Source organism: Oreochromis niloticus, linkage group LG7 (genome assembly GCF_001858045.2).
Source record: "Oreochromis niloticus isolate F11D_XX linkage group LG7, O_niloticus_UMD_NMBU, whole genome shotgun sequence".
Classification (NCBI taxonomy): domain Eukaryota; kingdom Metazoa; phylum Chordata; class Actinopteri; order Cichliformes; family Cichlidae; genus Oreochromis; species Oreochromis niloticus.
In genome coordinates this window covers 16,600,936-16,621,154 of record NC_031972.2, presented here as the reverse complement: position 1 = coordinate 16,621,154, position 20,219 = coordinate 16,600,936, and the positions used below count along the sequence as shown (strand labels likewise).

Sequence of the window (20,219 nt, the reverse complement as noted above, 5' to 3'; positions counted from 1 at the left end):
TTCTTTCACTACTTTTACATGACATACATCATGGCGGTGAAAACTGATGTGTGAGCCACCAAATGCAGTCATTTCATGTACTTCTTTGCACCATTTTAGGTAAAAAGAGCAATTAAAGAAAAAGATTTCAAAACATATTTTAGAATAAACAGATTTTTCTCCAGAGCAAAAAAAAAAAAGGTTTATTATACAATGTTTTATGGAAGAGAAATTTAAGCATCAGTTTCATTCTGTGCATGGAGATTCTCCTGCACAAGATCACATTGACTGCTTTCCCTGTTCTGTGAGTTTGGGATGGCTGCCATCTCTACTGTTTTACTGTGCCTTATAAGTCTTTCCCCAGCACCACCCAGCTCTGTGTGCTGACTCTCACACATGCTCATTTCTACAGTGGATACAATAAATAAATAAAACAATAAATAACATTACTTGTAGTTATGAACTTTTTTTGTCTGTTTAAAACAAATATAACAATAATATCCAATAGGAAATTAAATCAAGCAAATAATTGCTTTATTAATTATATTTAGTCTTATTAGTTTTAACTTTTAGTTTTAATTATTTAGTTCTAAATGATTGCCTAATGCAACAATCTTATGTTTTAGGTTTTACTTTTTTTATTACGTTAATTTGTTCCTGATTTTTTTCTTATCTTTTATTAATCTTCACAGCTGTTTTTGATTGTTTTTATTTTATTTTAATAGCGCTACAGCGCCCTCACCAGGTGGCTATATGTAACTGGCGGTAACACCCGTCCCCATAGAGACAGGCTCCTACAACAGGGTTGCTCGTGCACCGTTAGAATCGCCAGTCCTCCGTCAGAGACGATGACAGCCTCAGTATGAAAGAGCCAGCTATTTGACATTAATGATTCCCTCGAAAGCAGACTTCTGGGGTGGTTGCCAATCGGAATTTTTATTATTACTGTTATTATTATTATTATTGGATTAACGACCATCAGCCGCCAGGCGAAGCTTTATCCTGAGAGGCCGGAGATTTGTGTCGCTGGGCAGGGAGGAGTCTGTTATTTCAGCGTTAGCTGAAGCCAGGCCAGCATGTCGGCGTTTTAACAATACATCCATCTCAAATACAAAGCTGCGGAGAGGATCCTAATGTGCTCTTAGAGGTGAGTCTTTGCTACATGTTATATTATTGCTGTTAAATGTTGCAACGCTAGCTAACCTGCCACTGATACAGTGGACGTAGCGGTGCTAGGTTAATATTGGGTCATTCTGTTCAGCTGGACTCACAAGAACCAGCTGTCATTTACTAAAAAAAATATTCTTTTTGGTTTCATTTTTGAAGCTAATTCTAAAAGAACAAAGAGCTATCATTTATGCCCCGAAGTGCCCTATAGTTACTTCAGTCTAAGACATTATTAGCTGATAATCAGATAAATAGCATACATATAGAAGGTGTTTTGGGCTCATATAAATGGTCGTGCTGACTGGCAGCAGAGGCGACTACAGCACCTGCAGGTCAGACGAGGTGAGTCTTTGTGAATTTCATGTTAACGGAGCCGTTGCTGTCAGTGAGCTGGGCCCCGGTTGTTGTCCTGAAATCGATGATGTAATGGTGTTGGCTTCATGAGAAGAAGTAATGCCCGTGTGTCTCTATGTTCAGGATGGATGTGGAGGTGAGTGCTGGCAGGGACAGCACCTGGAGGAGAGCAGCGGCAGCAACAGCAGATGATGATGGTGGTGGTGGTGGTGGTGGTGGAGGAGGGGTGATGGAGGCTCAGGTTGTACCGCTGGAGCTGTACGACTCTGCAAGAGCCAAAATAGACGCAAATCTCCGCTGGTTGTTTGCCAAAGCCTATGGTACAGGTAAGACTTTCTCTTGCGCTGCTGAGACCTTCCTGAATGTCAAGAATGCAAGAGGATTCATATCTTTTTGTATGGATGAATATTTTATTGTGCATTTTGTCCTAGTAGTAGAAAGAGAGAAAGGTATATACCCAACAAAAGGTCCATGTTTAGAATCATATCTGAGTTGTGTGTAGTTATACAGATGCTACTATGACACTAATGACAATTTTAATAAATTTAAATTTGTGACCTTTTCAGTTTAAACATTATTGATTCATAACAGTGTTATTAAACAGTCAGAATAACAGAAAACATCAGGCTATGTTGACGTTAGCTTTCAAGTTTCCAGTTACCAGTCCTTTGTTTATGCAGATTGAGACTTCAGTCTACTTATAAATCCACTATGCTATTTTGTAAGTGTTGATTTTCGACCACCACAATTGCAAATGTATTTTATGAGAATTAACTTTTCATACCACGACAACATAGCAGCACTCCAGAACGTCATTTCTGCAAGTGAATCCTTGGGCTGACATCTCGTGATGAGTCTTTCATGCACAGGTCACTGGCTTTGTCAGCTCTGATGAGGTCTGTTAAAATATTAAAAATGATTGCTCTACATAGGCAGGCTGTAAGTACTGCAAATGTCTGGAAATCACTCTTTGAATGTGGGTTTTTATGCCACGCACTGGCAGATCTATCAGGAGTATGATCAGGAGGTCAGCTGTGCTCTGCAAGTCTCAGTTTTTGTTTTATCAGTAGCAATAATGCATTTGGAAGTTGATCCGGAGGCAGTCATTTAGGAACGGAAAACTCATTGTTCTCATATCCACTTTATGAGTCAAGCAGTTGCAATTAAAGTGTATCCATTCCTGTGGATGACTCAGGAAATTGACGCTGACATGGGAACTAAAACCGAAAATGGGGGCTTATAATACCATAGAAATGAAACCGAATGCTAAATTCTGCTCCAATCAACACACTGGGAATCATTGTATTTTTCAGATGACAATATAACTGTCATCTTCCATCAGTCATGTCAGCATGAGCGCTCTCACATGAACAGATGGAGCATTTTAGTGTTTTACCATGAATGCGCTAAATATTGTATGCTCTTGTTGTGTAGACTAGAGCTTGGTGTTTGTGTTACTCAACACTGTGTTTGTTCGGGGCAGAGATAAGATGTCCATAATAAACTCCAAACCATCACCATTACCTCAGCAAGCTTCCTGCTTCCCGTAATCTCATTGGCTCTTCCTGATGTATGCCAGGGACTCTGGTGTCCTGTTTTATGCAGACATTGATATAAAAGTCTATGCAGATAATAGCAATACTATATGACATGGCAATCCTCAGTTTATTAAGCTATCACAACTATTTAGGTACTAAGGAAAATGATGAGGTATACTGTCGCCGCCATTTATTCGCAGCTGTCACCATCATGTAGCGCTTATCATGACAGTCAGTTTTTGTTCCTGCTTAGCTTAATGTGGTGTGCAGCTAGCAATTATCACTTTGACAAAGAAGCAACTGAGAGAATAATTAAGCAGGAAATGGTAAATGTTTGGCATTTTTCCTTTAAAATGCCTAAATGATAAATTGAACACTTCAATAGGTATACCTGATTGTTGTTGGACCCTGTCTTATTTCTTTATAGCATAGATTCCACAAACATTACTCAGATTTTGGCTAATATTGACATCATGCAATTGCTTTGCCAGCAGCACGTCCACGATTTGAATCTCCTGTTCCACTACATCCCAAAGGCGCTCTATTAAATTGAGATCTAGCGGCTGTGGAGGCCATTTGAGTAAAGTGAGCTTATTGTTATGTTTAAGAACAAGTGTCTTCTGGAAGCAACCATCAGAAGATGGGTACGCTGTGGTCATAAACAGATGGGTGCGTAGCAATACTCGGGTATCGTGCAGCATTTAAAAAAAATGTTCATCTGGAGATAAGTGTGGAAGACTGAACCACACTATCAGAACTCCTATTAGAGTGCAAACTGACAAACACACCGACACAGCAGTGCCGGGAGGACCGTGTTGTCTGTTGTGAAAGTCAGCACAGCAGTCACATGATTAAGTGTTTAATGGGATTGGACCTGAAGGCCTGTGTCTCTGAACAACACAGCCCGTTTGTTTAGACTCATGACATGTTTATTAATGGCCTGTGGAGAAACACTGAACGTTCCTGCATTGGAAACAGTTTCAAAGAAGAAACAGATAAACAGATAGTAAAAGTGTGTCGTTTTCAAACTACATAATTATTTTTTATGTACAGTTTTAATAGTGTTTAACAGTTGGAGTCAACAGTCTTATGTTGTATAATTTGTACAATAGTGGGCTCTAAAGGTCAGGGATATTGCTATTATATTTTCTCCCACATAATGCTTAAGTGCTCTGTCACCCACTGTACAGATCAGTACAGTCCATAGATGTTTTGTTCTGTGCTTTACTTGATAAAAAAAAAAAAGAGTTTTGAAATGGAAACTGAATGCCGTTTGAATGAACAGATATTGGAATAGTCGGATATTTAGGTAGATGTGGAAGTGCTGAGATTCTCCTGGGGCGTAGTTAGTGCTGTCACCTTTCAGCTCGAAGGTTTCCAGTTCGAACCTGCTGAGGTCTCGCTCTCAGTTTGTTTGCCCTCAATAAGCCTACATGGGTTTTCTATAAGTGCTCTGTTTTCCTCCCAAAGTTTAGAGGCAAAGTTTTGTTTTTGTTTGTGTTTTTGTTTGGTTACTTGGCATATCTGTATTCATACTTGGATGGTAGCAAGAATGGTTGCCTGTGCTTCTTTGTTCACCCTGGGATGGACTGGCCACCTGTTCAGGGTGTATCCTACCCTTTGCCCAGTGTCAGTTGGGATAGACTCCAGCTCACCTGTGATTTCAGTTGGATAAGCAGTTAGAAAACGATACATGGATGGATGGCTGTATTAGTGATCTCTCATGCACAATAATAAATGCTTAAAATTAAAATAAAGGACCTGGAAAATTGGTGCCCACCTTTTCAGTTCTGTGTGCTTTGCCATGCTTTCAGGTGGGATTGGCTTATTGACTTACAGGCTATGTTTGCCCAACACGCTGTCTTCAGGAGGACTGTTCATTGAGCTGTCTTATTGGAGAGAAATGTTGCATACCCCTGCAGAGCCCAGAGTCTGATAGCTCTGCCTTAACTGTCAGCAGGATTTCTGCTGGTCAGTCTAACCTTTGTGCTTGAAAGAATAAGAACAAAGACTTATACATGCACACTGGGCTGGGTTTAAGGCCTGGATCAGATAGACGATAAATATCTACGCAGTATTAACAACTAGGATTATGGAGGAGAACCTCTCCTTTCAAATTTATTGCTGCACACACACATACACATGCACACATCTCCTGATGTCAAGGTCCATAAATCGATTCACTGAGCAGGAGCCGGGACAGCATCCCAGCCCCCGCCTCCGGCCTCTCCATCACCACAGCAACCATGGAGGAAGAGGAACCATTCTGGGACAGCTGAGAGTGAGGAAGTGAGGGTATTTGTAAGAGGAAAACAAAGCAGAGGAGCTCAGACATGCAGGGGTGCATTTTCTCACATGATCTGGAATTCTCATTCACATATGGCAGCGCTACATCAGCGAAGCGTGCGATAGATCCTGTATGTGGACCGAGCCAAGCAAGCAGTCTGTCGTAAAAGACACAGCTGAGGTCTTCGCAGTTAGATGTAGTACCGAGCCTGCTGTGTGTGCGTTTTCCACTGATGGATGTTTGTCTGTTACATCACAGTCAGCATCATCCCTAATGTGAAGCAAAATGAGAACACGTGTTTTTGTTAACTGATGCAAATATAGCTGCTTATCTTCTCTTCTCACACTTTTATTCATCACTGTCATCGCACAGTTCTGGAGATGTTTGACTTAGAAACAAACAGTCCCTCAAGAAGCCTGGCAGGGTGTAATTGCTAGTCTAAACCAGTCATTTGATAGAGAAACCATAGATAATGGCAGTTAAAAGCAGTACATTTTAGGCATATCTGTGTATGTGGACATTACAATATTTTAACAAGACAAAGATGTGCAAGGAAGCACTGTCTGGCTACGAGGTTTGCTGTACTGTCAGAGAGATAATTTGACATTTTGGAGCGATACACTTGTTCATTTTCTGCTGAGTTAGATGCAAAGATCAATATTATTCTCTTGTATGCACATCATCTCTGAAGCTGGAGCCAGAAGCAGTTAGCTTACCCTTGCAAAAAGACTGTGCACAGGGGCAAACAAACAAACCTAGCTCTTCAAAGTTAAAAAAAGAGCTAGGTCCCACAAAGATACTCCTAGAGACCTCATCATTAGCTTGCCAACATTCCTTCATTTCTGTGGTTATTCAAACAAGATGTAATGTAGTAATAGCTGAGCTAAGAGGTGCTGTAGACACAGATTTACTGCTTCCCCCTCCATCCACTTTTACGTTAACCTACACTAAGCACCTTCTGGCTTCAGTTTTTATCTTAAAATAGATACCACTTTGCCTGCTATCGATTTACTGACTTATCACAGAAGTAAATTATCCAATTATACACTTTGTTTAGAGCAGTACACACCCACTCATACCCCTCCATGATGGACAGAACTACTAAAATACTAAATCCACTACAAGTTCAGGTCAGTTTTACATTAGCTTGTATGTTTATGATATTCATTATCAGATGGCTTTGAGGGGGGGGGGGTGTTGACAAGAAACAACAGAGTTTCAACACACAGAAAATTTGTGAATGCTTCGGGCCCTAACTCCTGGATTAACATGTCCAAGACATAAAAATAGCTTTGGCATGTCTGTGTCCAGGAGCTGGAGAATGCTAGACTGGCTGGGACGACACCATCAGCTTAACCATCACCACTAAGTCCTGTTGGGTCAGTGGCTTAAAGCTTCAGGTCCAAGTGCTGTTTAACCACTGACTTTGAGTGCTCTCCTCATGCACTGGTTTCTTCTTAGACGGTCTAATACCCTTTAAAGCCTGTGTACTAGGAGCTTCTCTGTTACATAACACGGCAAGGCATTGGTTGGACACGTGTTGTATAAAAATAGTTTGTGTGTGTGGTTGTAAAGCGTGATTTGTACCTTTATACGACTTTGATAGGTAAAAAAAAAACTTGCTGCTCACATTGTGGCTCTCATTTTGAAAGCATTTTGTTTGCCATCAATCCTTTCCCCAGATCATGTTCCTGCAGACCTGCGGGACCCCTTCTACACAGACCAGTATGAGCAGGAACACATCAAACCCCCCATCATCCGCATGCTGCAGTCTGGAGAGCTCTACTGTCGTGTGTGCGGGCTCATCCTTCACGCCGAGCAGGCCGCCTCACTCCAAAACCACCAGTCTGTCATCCAGGCTCTGTCGAGAAAAGGCATCTATGTCCTGGAGACCGACAACACACCAGTTTCTGATCTGGATCTCAGCGCCTCTCCCATCAAAATGGTAAAATGTGGCTTTCTAGGTTGTCAGAAAAAGCAGACTCAGTTTTCTGAAAGATGAGTCACGTTTCAGCAACCTCCCAATGCCAGATTCTGTGATTAGTGTGTAGCAGTTGTAACAGTGACAAAATAACAAATATTTAATTTGCTTTCATTTCACTGATTTACACACCTCCCCAAAAATCTCTTAGTTTTTTTTCCCATTGTGGTTAGTATCCCTCTGCAGTAGTATAACCCAGTAACCTGGCAACCCACACTTACCATCTGTTAACAAGCTAATATGACTTTCCAGAGCCAAATGTGAGCTAGTAGTGTTGGAATAAATAATGCACCAATGTAACAGAAATATTCATCAGGCAAAATGGATCAAAAAGTTTTTCATGAATTTTCAATTTTCTCTTGATGATTTCCATAATCCTGAAAATGTACTCTAAGTGCAAAAACAACACATAAAAAGGGAATGATTATTATATAAAAACAATATTATACCATTACCATTATACCATTACTACTATACTAAAGTAAATCTGTGATTCTCAAATATTTAATACATAGAAAGACTTCATGAATGTTGGATTATCACAGTAGGGGGGCAGGAAAAGTAATTTCCGCCTAAGCCTTCTCAAATGCTATGTATCTAACGATAGATTCAAAGACAGCTCTTTATCTGTTCTCCCAGAGCGCCCACATCCACCTCATTGATTCCTTGATGATGGCCTATACGGTGGAGATGATCAGCATAGAGAAGGTGGTGTCCAGTGTCAAGCGCTTTTCAACCTTCAGTGCCTCAAAGGAGCTTCCTTATGACCTGGAAGATGCAATGTTGTTTTGGATCAACAAGGTAACAATTAAACAGTGTTATTGTTATGACAGTTGGATTTGTGTGTTCATCTGTCTGTGCTAACATGCTGTATTCCTTGGTGTTTTAGGTGAACATAAAGTTGAGGGAGATCACAGAAAAAGAGTGTAAAATGAAGCAACATCTTCTTGAGTCACCCAGTCACCAGAAGGTAATGATAATATAATAACAACAATAATAACTTTATTTATATAGCACCCTTTAAAAACAAGTTTCAGAAAAATACACGCACTGGCTACTTTGTTTGGTACACATGTTCAGTTGCTTGGGGAAAGGCCAGACTGCTTGCAGTTGATATGAATGCAGCAGTAACTCCAATAACTACTCCCTACAACCAAGGTATGCAGAAGAGTGTCTCTGAATGCAGAAAGTAGGGTGCAAACACCCTTGCAGATGAGCTAAAGCAGCAGAAGACCACACCGGGTGCCACTCCTGTCAGCTAAGACCAGGAAATGGAAGTTATAATTCAAACAGGCACATCAGAATTGAACAATAGTAGATTGCCTGGTCTGATGAGCCTTATTTTTCTGCTATGACATTCAGAAGTTGTTTAAACTCTGCCTCAGCATTATTGCTGATCTATTACATCATGGATGTGCAAGTGCATGATATTATCATGTAAATATGGACTAAAATCTCTGATGAATGTGTCCCTCTTCTACGCAGAGTGAAGGGAGTGCTGAAGGCAAAAGGGAGTCTGAGTATGAGCAACGTGCACATAACAAAGTGTTCAGAGAGTGTAGCTTCCCCTGTCTTGAAAACAGTCTGTCTTAAGTGATGTTCTTGCCTTTGTCTAATGTCCTACATGTGTGCATCTTGTCCTTAAAAGGCATATTAATTGTCAAGTAATCAGTTCTATCTTCTACTGACATTGTCTTATAAACTTGTGACCAGATATTCAAACATTTTTTTTTATTTGATATTCAAACATTTTATTCACCTCATGCTTAAAGAATATATCATGCTTTATATTTTTAAACTACTGTCCCCATTATTTGAGGGCTTTAGGATGATTAAGCTGTGGGATTCTTCATGAGGAACCAGTTTCTAATGCATTATATTTTTAACATAGGGATTTTTTTTTTTTCAAATTTTGTCTGTCATCATTAAGTTTGTGCTGAGTAAGCTTTTGGTAGTTAGTGTTTTCAACATATCAACAGATGTGCAGACAGTTGCCACTGCATTGACGCTTGCATTAACTAGCTGCATCATTAGTAGCACAGTGTGTCTTTTGAGCTATGTGTCAGTTCAGTTGCTCCCCCCTGATTCCTGAATAAATAGATATTGCTGATGCTTTCATTTGAACCCTTTCCAGTTATCTTTAAGACCAGATCTGCCTCCTTCCAATCAGGAGAAGACTCGATTCCTTCTGGCTGTGTCTGACCCTTTACTTGTCTGTTGCTCTTCCTCTTTGTGTCTCCCTCCCAAATTAACTCCCTCTTGTGCCTCTTGGATACTAGTCTCCCTCCAAATGGTACTGGAAGCTTGTACCTGTAAGTGCCACTGCTTGCAATCACCTGTATGAATGTCAATGTGTCTACTGGAGGTGTGTGAGGTTGTGTATGTGTGTGCATCAGAAGGAGAACGGAATGGAAAGCTGCGAAAAACTAGACTAACAGGATGAAGGAAGAAAAGAATATATTTATGGATGTTATATAAATGCAGTAAGGTGTATAAGGAGGATGACACAGTGCCCCTTAGTGGCAAAGGAAGGAACATCACCATGCTCGTTTGCTTTTACGTTCAAATCCTTTTTGATGTCCTTTAATATTCAGCTGAGCTCATTCAGTCCTCAACTTCCTCCTCCCAAAACATCCATTCCAAGTTTGCACGGCTTTACTTTAGTTGTTTTTCTGTAGTAACCGCGGGGCACTTCAAACACATCATCACTTTAAAGCTGTACATGTACCACCCAGTGTTAGAATGGCTCATGGCTTCTTTCATTTCACCATTAACTTCCTCCCAATATCATTTCTTTCTCCCCTCACCAGCCTGATATCTTGCATGCTCTGGCTCATTGCTTACTGGAACCTGTGGAGTTTTCTCGTGTGGTAAAGTATTCATCATTAACCCCTTTCGTTACGTCATTGTGAAGTTTATTGCTTTTTCCCTTGCACATCCACAAACTACTAATCTGTGATATGCTTAGCTTAAATATTTTATCTGAGAATCATTAGCACCCTTTCCGATTTATACGAGTGAAGACACACATGCACCACATGACATGTCAGAGCCGAGAAGCCCTAGACCCCAGTTAGTGGTGACGAGAAGCAGAGATTAGTTAACAGCGTGTGAGATGTTTTGTTTATGTGACAAGTGAGTGTGTGATTCAGTGACTCATTAGAAAAATGTGTGCACACTGTGTAATCCTAGGCCTTCTCTTGGTGTGTAGGTGCGTTACCGCAGAGATCACCTATCAGGGCGGACGCTCCAGCACTTTCCCTTGTTGGACGACCTGTTGAAGGACGTGTGTGATGGCACAGCTCTGCTGGCTGTGATCCACTTTTATTGCCCAGAACTCGTTAGACTTGAAGGTACTGTAACACAGTTCTACTCAAGCCACTCAAAACGTATAGCACATACTATAGCTGTCAATTTTCTAGCAGGAACCTAAAGTTCTGTCTCCTAATGTTATATAATTCAGGATAGTTTCACCAAGAGGTGAATAAAAGAGCAATATGACTGTGAAGCAAAAGGAGCAGTATCTATGAATTTAAAAGGTTTAAGAGTACAGAGTAAGCCTGATAGCGTTGTCCTGTTCTGTGCAGATATCTGTCTGAAGGAGGTTCCCTCTATCGGTGAAAGTGTTTACAATATCCAACTACTGAGGGAGTTTTCAAACGAGTATTTGAACAAATGCTTCTATCTGAAGCCTGAAGACCTGCTGTACTCCCCACCGGTACTAAAGGTGAGCTTGGAAATATAAAACGCTTTTATAGTTACATTAAATCACTGTACATTTATTTCTGAGTAAAAGTAGCCAACGTTAAATTTAACTGCCTAACTATTATACCTCAACAAAAGACGTGTTTTATGGATTTCTCCTTGTGGTCCTGCTCCTCTTGCCCTCGGTCTCACAACCTGATAGTGAATTGCTTTAAGCGATGGATTAAATCCAAAGAAGGCCCAGTGTGCCTTGATCCTGTGCTATGCTGCTTTTTTGTCATGTCTTGCTTTTCTTCCTGATATCGTCAGTTTTTGATGTCTTACAGAATAATGTGATGGTCTTCATTGCCGAGCTGTTTTGGTGGTTTGAGAGTGTGAAGCCAGACTTTGTTCAACCCCGGGATCTTCAGGAAGTCAGAGATGGTATTGCACACTTTCTGCCTTCATCCATCGGTTTTGATTGAATACCACAAAAAGCACAGTCGCTACATGTACACAGATTGATTTGATGAATATATATATATTTTTATTTACTGAAATGTTAGTGGCTGTTATGAAAACGTGCCATTCTTCTATTTCCACAGTGAGACTGCTGCTGCAGCCTAAAACTTCTCGATCCTATGTACCCATCTCCAACATCACTACACGAAGTTTCCTGACATCATCGCACTCTGCTGACACCCTAGCCACACCCACAAGCCCTGACCTCAGGTATCATGTAGTCATTTTTCTCAGTTTCAGACGCACTGACCGGTTTATTACTGTTCTGTTTTCTATCTCTATTTGTCCACTTGCACATTTGTGTGCCTATAATATAAAACCTAAAGTAAAACACAGATTTTCACAGGGAAGTGTTGTATACATTCTCAGAATTTATGCATTAGTTTGACACAAATATAAACTGAGCAGGCAATGCTAATGGGCACTTATTTGGGCGGTAATTTTAAAGCATTATCTAAACGAGCTCAGCATAAACATTAAAAATAACATCTATTGAGTCACTAGTCCAGAAAAAAAGAGTTTGGCTGTCTTTTCCCTAAGAGTAAAAACAAAACAAAATTAACTGATGTTTTAAAAGTTACGCACATATAAAATTATACAACATTAGGGCTAAACTACTGACATGATTGAGGTCTTGGGTTTATTGCACCAGATCATTTAAGCAAAACGATTGGCTTTTATATTTCCCAGTGTAGCTTTTGATTGGGTCTTTGGAGGCAGGACCCAGACAAGCATCATCTTGGCTGTTCTCCTAAATGAAGATCTGTGGGATGATTCGTTGTGCGGTGTCTCTCTTTTGTGTCTCTGCGGTAGCGTTTTAAATGCCTCTGCACTAAATATTTAAGCAATGGTGTCTTACTTAGTAAATTAGGGGTTATTAATTTATACAATAATATAGATATACAATAATAATTTACACAACTAATATCTCTCTCTCTCTCATGCAGCACTAAATCAAGCTCCACAAGCCCATCTCTGCTGCCTCTGAGACAGAGACAACAGAAAATGGTTGAGGAGACCACTTCAGGTAAAAAAAAAAATCATCTGTGTTCTGAGCTGAGATTTCTGCCTGAAGTCAAGAAGTAAATATATTTTTTTCCTAACATGGATTGTGTATTCTTTGTGCAGATATAAGGCATAGGCCTAACTCTCTGATAGGTCCAGATGTGCAACATCAGGGCTCCAAAATGGCCTGGCCAGACAGAAGGGCGAGGTGAGCGGTGGACAGTAATCAGTTTATTCAGTTTCATGTTGCAGAATCTATCAGTATCACAAATTCTTTTGTTCAGCCCACTTAACTCATTTTCCTCCTTCTGTACTATTATCTCATCCAGGCCTTTATCCCAGCCTGCACCCTATGCCCTGCATTTTGCCCCAGAGGATGATGCAGACAGTATCAGTCTCGCTCGCTCCATTAGCAAAGACAGCTTAGCCTCCAACATAATGAGCATTACTCCTAAACACATGCTGGGTGCGGGTCTGTCTCAGCATAGACTTAGTGGTCAAAGCCTGCTTAGTCACATGCGCATAGAGGATGAAGAAGAGGAAATAGAAGAGGAGGAACTGGTTGCCGTTATCCACCCTTCTGTATTTTCTAGACATCGAATCGGGAGCAACATGGAGCAGGATGAGCTGGAAATGCAGAGTGCAGCTCCTGCCTCAAAAGTATGTAATGCTTCTCGTTCTCCCTGTTTCGATGCGGGCCCTTTTACTCTGGACTGCCAAGGCGACAGCTATTATCTGGAGCCTTTGTTGCCCGCCATCCCTAAAATGGCCAAAGAGAAAAGCATCAGCCTGAACAAGCAGGAGGAGAGCGGTGAAAGTCGCTGCAGAGGCATGGGAAATGCAAGAAATGCAACCACCAGTGTCCAGCGGACCTCACAGAGGAAATCCCCCAGCGCCTGTACACCCACGCAAGTGGTGGAATCAGTTCCTAGCTCTCTCAGGCAACTGATCGAGGATTCAGCAGTCGACTCTCAGCCTGGAAAGAAGCAATCTGAAGGCTTTTTCCTTCACTTGTCAGACGAGCCAGACCAGCACAGTTCTTTCTCCACAGATTGCATGCCTGAGGCAGGGCCCGATTCTGACTCTGACATTGCAGACCTGGAGGAGGATGAAGAGGAAGAAGATCAGATGGAGCTGATGAAAGAGGAGGTGAAGGGAGGGAGGGGAAAGTGCCCAGAAGAGGATGACACGGCTGAATTTGGAGAATTTGGAGAGGGCGAGTCAGCCAAACTCAGAGAAGACATGAAGGTGAGCGAGCGGGAGGATAAGGAAGATTGCAGTGGGCGCTCTAGCCCTTGCCCTAGTACCATATCATGGGCGAGCAGCTGCAGTGCTTCGGGCAGCGCCAGTGTCAAGATGACCAGCTTTGCAGAGAGAAAACTCCTCAAACTTGGCCTCCGTGACGGATACTCAAGTACCAGCAGCTCCCAAAAGACAACACCTGATGGCTCTGATGTCGCCCCCTGCCCTCCCTGGCAACTGAGGAATGATTCCGCCTCGGGTTTGCTGGGTAAAGAACCGAGCACTGTGATGGGGAAGAATACGGCACTTAGTTCTCCAGTTGTGCCTTCAGAGCTACTGCAACTTCACATGCAACTGGAAGAGCAGAGACGTGCGATCGAATATCAGAAGAAAAAGATGGAGACGGTCTCAGCCAGGCAGAGATTAAAGCTTGGGAAAGCTGCTTTCTTGAACATTGTTAAGAAGGGTGGCGGGCGCAGCGACACTCTTCCTTTACCCCTCAAACACTCCAAGGAATCCTTGGAGCTAACATCCGCTGACAGGAATAAAGCGAAGAGCCAGACCAGCAGAGATGATTCTTGTCTTGATGCTCTAAAGGTTCAGACAAAAGGAGGTCAAAGAGAGGAAGGACCGATGAACACAGACAACAGATTAAACGCTCTCTCCCAGGATAACGGAGCTGAACCTGATATAAATGAGTGCTCCCGTTCCATAGAGCTGCTCAACGAAGCTATTAGTTCTATTCAGCAGCAGATGATGCAGCTCTCATTACAGCAAAACCTGCTCATGAAGCAGAGCGTGGCCTCCCCTCCAGACTCGGTGCCGCCAGGCCCAAGCACACCCCCTGACACAAACCCAACACAACAAACACCTTCTACCTCAGACTCCAGATCTTATGCAGTTCACTTTGTAGATATCAGTGGCGGCTGTGCTGCACCAACTCGCCGTCCTCCCAAGCTTAGCTCCAGCCAGCGCAGCAAAGCCTCAGAGCTGAAACAGAGTAAAGAAAACAGCAAGAGTGTCAAAAAATCAAACATCCAACTTCCAGAATGTGCTGAAGGGGAGGAGGTGGAGAGTACTGCTGAGAGCTCTAGGACTGAGAGAAGCCTTCAGAGAAACACCACCTTCAGGGTTCAAGACAGCGCAGGAGAGGGAACAGGGCGCCTCTCAGACAAACTCAAATCACCAGACCCACCAGTTATCTCCAGTACGACTCAATCTCCGTCACAGGATGGAGAGCGGGAGGAGGACGCAGCTGTCAGGTCAAGGACGGAGGTTGCCAGTGGGGAGGAGAGCACAAGGGTCAAGGGTCAGCTGATTGAAGTCGACTTGTCAGAGCTCAAAGATCCACTGGAGGATGGCAGTGTAGACACCCCAGACTGCGTGGCAGAAGGCGAGCAGAAGAACGTGTTGGGCTTCTTCTTCAAGGTGAGATGAAGATGTTTACACATTTTGTAGTACTGTGTTTTAATTGCACTGTGGTATATTGGAGGCTTTTCTTTCATCTTCCAGGATGATGAAAAGGCAGAGGACGAAATGGCGAAACGTCGTGCTGCCTTCCTCCTCAAACAGCAGCGCAAAGCCGAAGAGGCGAGACTACGCAAACTTCAGCAAGAGGCTGAGAGCGAGCTCAAGCGTGATGAGGCCCGGTGAGTTTGAACATGAAATCACATGTTAAGAAAAGATAAGGAGTGGTCTAAGGCGCGGGTGGGCATCTGACTGCTGTATTAACTCTCCTTCTGTTTGCTCAAGGCGAAAGGCTGAAGAGGATCGCATTCGTAAGGAGGAAGAGAAGGCGCGGCGAGAGCTGATTAAGCAGGAATACTTAAGGCGGAAGCAACAAGCCCTGATGGAAGAGCAGGGTCTAGTCAAACCTCGCCCACGGACCAAAGCCCGCAGGAACAGGCCTAAATCGCTGCACCGTGAAGAGTACAGCAGTCTCTCCAAAGGATCCGCTACACGTAAGAGTGTCTCTAGTACTTAAGCAGTGAAAGTGTTCTTCTAGTCGTTCATGCTGTCTGCATTACTGTCTGTTTGGAACACTTTGCGCACATGCAGTTATTAAAGCTAAGAGGCTCTTGTGCATTTAATACACTCGTGATCGTGTTGTCGTCCTCTGAGTATGTGTGTGTGTGCGTGTGTGTCGTGCAGGTAATTCTCTGAAGGTTTCCATGTTGATCAAAGCCCAGGACTCTGCAGCAGGCTGCAGGGGAGGTGAACCTTCTTAAGCTGCTCTGCATGATGTGGACACGGCTGATAAAAATAGGAGTGGATTTCAGAATAGCAAGATCAGTCAGTCTTTTTTCAGAGCAGACACTTCTGATTGGCTTTGACACACTTGTTTTAATGTCTTATGTGCAGCTTATTGTGTCTCTTTGGTCTTACAATGTGCTTTTTTTTAACTGCATTGTTCTTTTTTTTAATTATTGCTGTGAAAGTGCAGTAGTTCAGGCATGAAACTGTGCAAGCAGCTCTTGACTAAGAAAAGTAGCTGATACTAAATCCTTCTCTCTCCATTTTCAGCCGATCTGAGCTGCAGTCATCGAGGATCAACGCTCTCTTTGGCGACCGACGCAGACAGCGTTATCTCTGGAGGGGCAGAGTCAAACAGGTGAGAGTTTGGCTGTAAAAGCAGAGAAAATTTGTGTCCATGTTGTGTGTCTTTGCACTAATTTGATTTTGGTGCATTTTTTTAGGGCTGGATCTGTGTGCTCTATGGAGTCATTCCCCCTAAGCAGGGCCTCCAGCAGGAACATGGAACGGGACTGGGAGAATGGCTCCATAGCCTCTTCCATCACTTCGAATGAGTATACCGGTGAATAGAAATGCTGAAAAAAAGATTTATTTCCATCATCACAAAGCCAACATTTATTTTTAAAGATTGGTCTAAAACAAATTTTCTATTTTGTCACATTCCTAATGAAAGAGACATTTAGATAAATGTGTTTTTATGCTTTTTGTCAATGAGACTGTCAAAAGATTGATGGCTCTTCTGTATAACCAGACCCAACAAACAGTTAGCTTAGCCTTAAGCACAGATTGTAATATCCACTGGACCTCAAGCCATGACTTCACAAACTTTGCTACAAGCTTGAACAGCAGTTTGCCACTGCATCTGCTCCCTCCTTCAGTCTTGATGCTAAGCTATGCTAGGCTAATCGGCTCCTTACTCTAGCTTTATAATTGCTTTAAAAATATGAGAAAAGTATTGATATTCCCATGTAACTCAAGAAAGGAGTTAGGCCTGTTTTCTATTATAACCTAAACCACTCCTTAAACAGTTACAGACCTGTATGTCATTTACTGATCTTTTCGGTTTGGTTCATATGCTATAGGTCCTAAACTCTTCAAGGAGCCGAGCTCCAAGTCCAACAAGCCAATCATCATCAATGCCATCGCCCACTGCTGCCTGGCCGGAAAGGTTAATGAAGTGCAGAAGAACGTTGTTCTTGAGGTCAGTGAACACACAGCAGTAATACCTATGAAGCTATCTGGGAACTTTGTATATATCATAGTAAATTTTTTTTAACGTGTTATTCGAACAGTACTAGCAAAAGTCTTGAGCCTCCCGTCATTCCTTTCTATTTTCCTTTCAAGAAGCCAGACTTTCTAACATAAGAGACAGCTTAGCTAAGAACCTGTTTTAAATTGCAAGCTCACAATTTCAGATTAGTTTAATGTTAATGTAATGTCAAAGATAACACAATTTGTTGGGCATAAAATAGTATTTTTCCAACAATAAGGTGATTCCCAAAGAGCTATCAGCTGGAAAGTTCTATCTCAGCAAGTGGAGGACAAAAGAAAAAGCAGCAGGCCTTAAAAACTACTTACAGCAGATGAACAGTATCTGAAAACCATCCCAATGTTCAAATCATTGTTAATATATGTGGAGGAGGTTAGGAAAGACATGCAACAATATATGAAACACAGTGGAACAGGTGGTCATACCAAATATTGACTATGTATATACTATATTACCATGTATGTTTGCACATTTCAATAAATCACTGCAGCTGTTTTCAGCAAACTACAAAGAAATGAATGGAAGCTGAAGACTTTTGCATTGTACTTTTAACTTTTTACCACATTCAAAAATTCTGTTTTAAATTCTCAGGAGCTAGAAAAGTGCGAGTCCAATCACCTGATCATCCTCTTCCGTGACGGCGGGTGCCAGTTCCGCGCCATTTACTCGTACTCTCCGGACACTGAGGAGATCATCAAGTTTTCAGGCACAGGACCGCGCATCATCAACCGGAAGATGATCGACAAGCTCTACAAGTACAGCTCAGACCGCAAGCAGTTCACTGTCATCCCCGCCAAGACTGTGTCGGTCAGCGTGGACGCTCTGACCATCCACAATCACCTGTGGCAGGTCAAGAGACCAGGGAGTGCACGGAGAAAATGAGATAGGGGGACATTTGTAACCATTTCTGGTCCCATCTGCTACTGTTGGGCAGGACCCAATAAGCGTGGAGACGACTGTCATGTCATTAGAGGGTTCAGATATTCAAAAGTATTGCATTCTGTTATATTAGCTTTTTTTCTGCATGTCACACTGCAGGGTTTTAATTTGTGGGGATATCCTACATTTAATTAGGCACTTCTTTTTATGTAGCACCCCCACTACTGAATCTACTGGTACCAAGTGCAACTGTAGACACGCAGGGATGAACCTGACAGTGTCTTGTAACATTTACTGTTTCAGCTTGGCAAAGAAGTACCCGACTGCTGTGATTAATCCAGGCTGCGCATACAGAGGATTCTTCTACTACTCGTATGTGTTTTTATGACGAGGGAGCTTCGAACAGACTTTTTTTTTATGTCCGTGTGGAATGGATGTTAGTAAGTGGTAGTCTTCTTTTCTATTTAGTGTGTTTGGAGAAGTGCGTCAGTCTTTGTGTTAGGGGGAGGGGAGAGCAGAATGCAGTTCTTCTGCATTTGGCCCTGAATGTGTTTACTCTCTTGATTATGCTTTAAATCTTCTGACAACCAAGCAAATGTTTTGGGGTTTTTCGGGGGGGGTATTTGTGCTGCTGTTACGGTGGAAAACAAAATAATGTTGTTTTTACATTAAGGGAACGTGTACTGGTATTTATCTCAAACCTGAAGCAATTTAAAGACTGCATTAAATCACATCTCAAGGGCGTCCTACGGAAATAATCGCACACATATTTAAACATATATTCCACCTCCGATGTGAGCCTTTTGAGATCACTGATTAGCTCACATCGCTGAACCAAAATTGACTGATCTATGCCACTGAGCTGTTTGCCTCTCACATATAACCACTCGCTGGATGTTGGCGAGATGTTCGTTTTTAATGCAGCTTCTGGCGCTCCACACTAGTAATTTCCTTGCAGTGACTGATGTCAGCAGCTGGTACAGTGTTTGGGAAAACTGCACAATACTTGATATTTGTTTGCTGCATTTTGTACGTTTTTGAGCAGTATTTTTTGTACGTTGCGTACAAGTTATGTTTACTAAAAAAAAAAAAAGCAGGCACTATTTCGAGGTTTGTTCTGTTACAGGCATACAGAGCTGAGTCTTGTCCGTGTTATATTGAATGTTTATTTATTTTGATTAAATATAATAAATGCAGCTAGGTACATTTTCTTGCTAAAGTTGCCTTAATGTGTCTTTTTTCCACTCTGTATTTACTAAATGAGGGGGGTGCACAAGTCCTTTTTATGGATTGCTAAGAACTACTAAATGCCACACAGTCAGCACCTGCAGCTGGCAGTTAAAACTAGAGAATGAAGATCTGTGGAGGACATACGGTCAGGAGAGTGAGCAATAGTTATGGTTGATGATCAGGAAGTACAATTAAGTCCAGTTAGAAAAACACTGAACAACTTTGACTTGTTTGCTATGGTCACCAGTAAGTACATCCCATGATTCAGTCATTTATAGGAGCACCTGAAATCACCTGCAAAACAAACCCAAACCATCACCCTCACACCGCCATGCTTAACAGTTAGTGTCAGGTGTTTTTGCTGATATGCTGTTTGGTTCTTGCCAAATCTGGTGCTCTGCATTATGGTCAAACATCTCCCCTTTGGCACAAAAGCAAACGCAGCTTATCAGCATTTAGGGTCATGATGTGGGTTTGTTTTGCAGCACGTGATTTCAGGTGCTTCTATAAGCTAATGAATTATGGGATGTATCTGCAAAAAGTCCTGTGAAAAGTTTATTTTTAACACAACTGTATATGCCAGTCTCTTGCACATTCAAACAGTCTTTTTTGAGCAATTGTTTAAAAATAATCAGCATATTTTTCAGACTTAATAATTACCTTAATGAAACTATCAGGACTACTAATAGATGTAGCTAAGTAAAACATTGTACCACATGCGACTACTCGGCAGTGGGTTATTTATGATTATTTGGTTTTAATCAAATTTGCATTTTAATTACAATATTATGATGATTTTGTTGCCTTAGAGCCGCCGGGAGCCAGTGG

General features: G+C 42.0%; 1 protein-coding gene across 5 annotated transcripts; it reads left to right on the top strand.

Moving 5' to 3' along the window:
- The first annotated feature begins 754 nt into the window (after nucleotides 1-754).
- Nucleotides 755-19,380, top strand: camsap1a (calmodulin regulated spectrin-associated protein 1a). 5 transcript variants are annotated; one of them, XM_005456201.3, is made up of 20 exons: nucleotides 755-1,126; nucleotides 1,624-1,826; nucleotides 7,008-7,270; nucleotides 7,946-8,107; nucleotides 8,196-8,276; nucleotides 10,117-10,176; nucleotides 10,518-10,659; nucleotides 10,894-11,033; nucleotides 11,338-11,434; nucleotides 11,596-11,722; nucleotides 12,460-12,539; nucleotides 12,641-12,725; nucleotides 12,847-15,187; nucleotides 15,272-15,408; nucleotides 15,512-15,720; nucleotides 15,911-15,973; nucleotides 16,283-16,370; nucleotides 16,456-16,574; nucleotides 17,095-17,213; nucleotides 17,874-19,380. In XM_005456201.3, exons 2-20 carry the CDS (start codon nucleotides 1,625-1,627, stop codon nucleotides 18,162-18,164), a joined length of 4,806 nt encoding a protein of 1,601 aa, XP_005456258.1. In that variant the 5' UTR covers nucleotides 755-1,126; nucleotide 1,624; the 3' UTR covers nucleotides 18,165-19,380. The 5 variants fall into 5 exon arrangements, with proteins under 5 accessions (XP_005456258.1, XP_005456259.1, XP_005456260.1 ...); XM_005456202.3 differs by lacking the exon at nucleotides 10,117-10,176 and adding an exon at nucleotides 9,586-9,618 and having other exon boundaries at nucleotides 756-1,126; XM_005456203.3 differs by lacking the exon at nucleotides 10,117-10,176 and having other exon boundaries at nucleotides 756-1,126.
- Nucleotides 19,381-20,219: the final 839 nt, after the last annotated feature.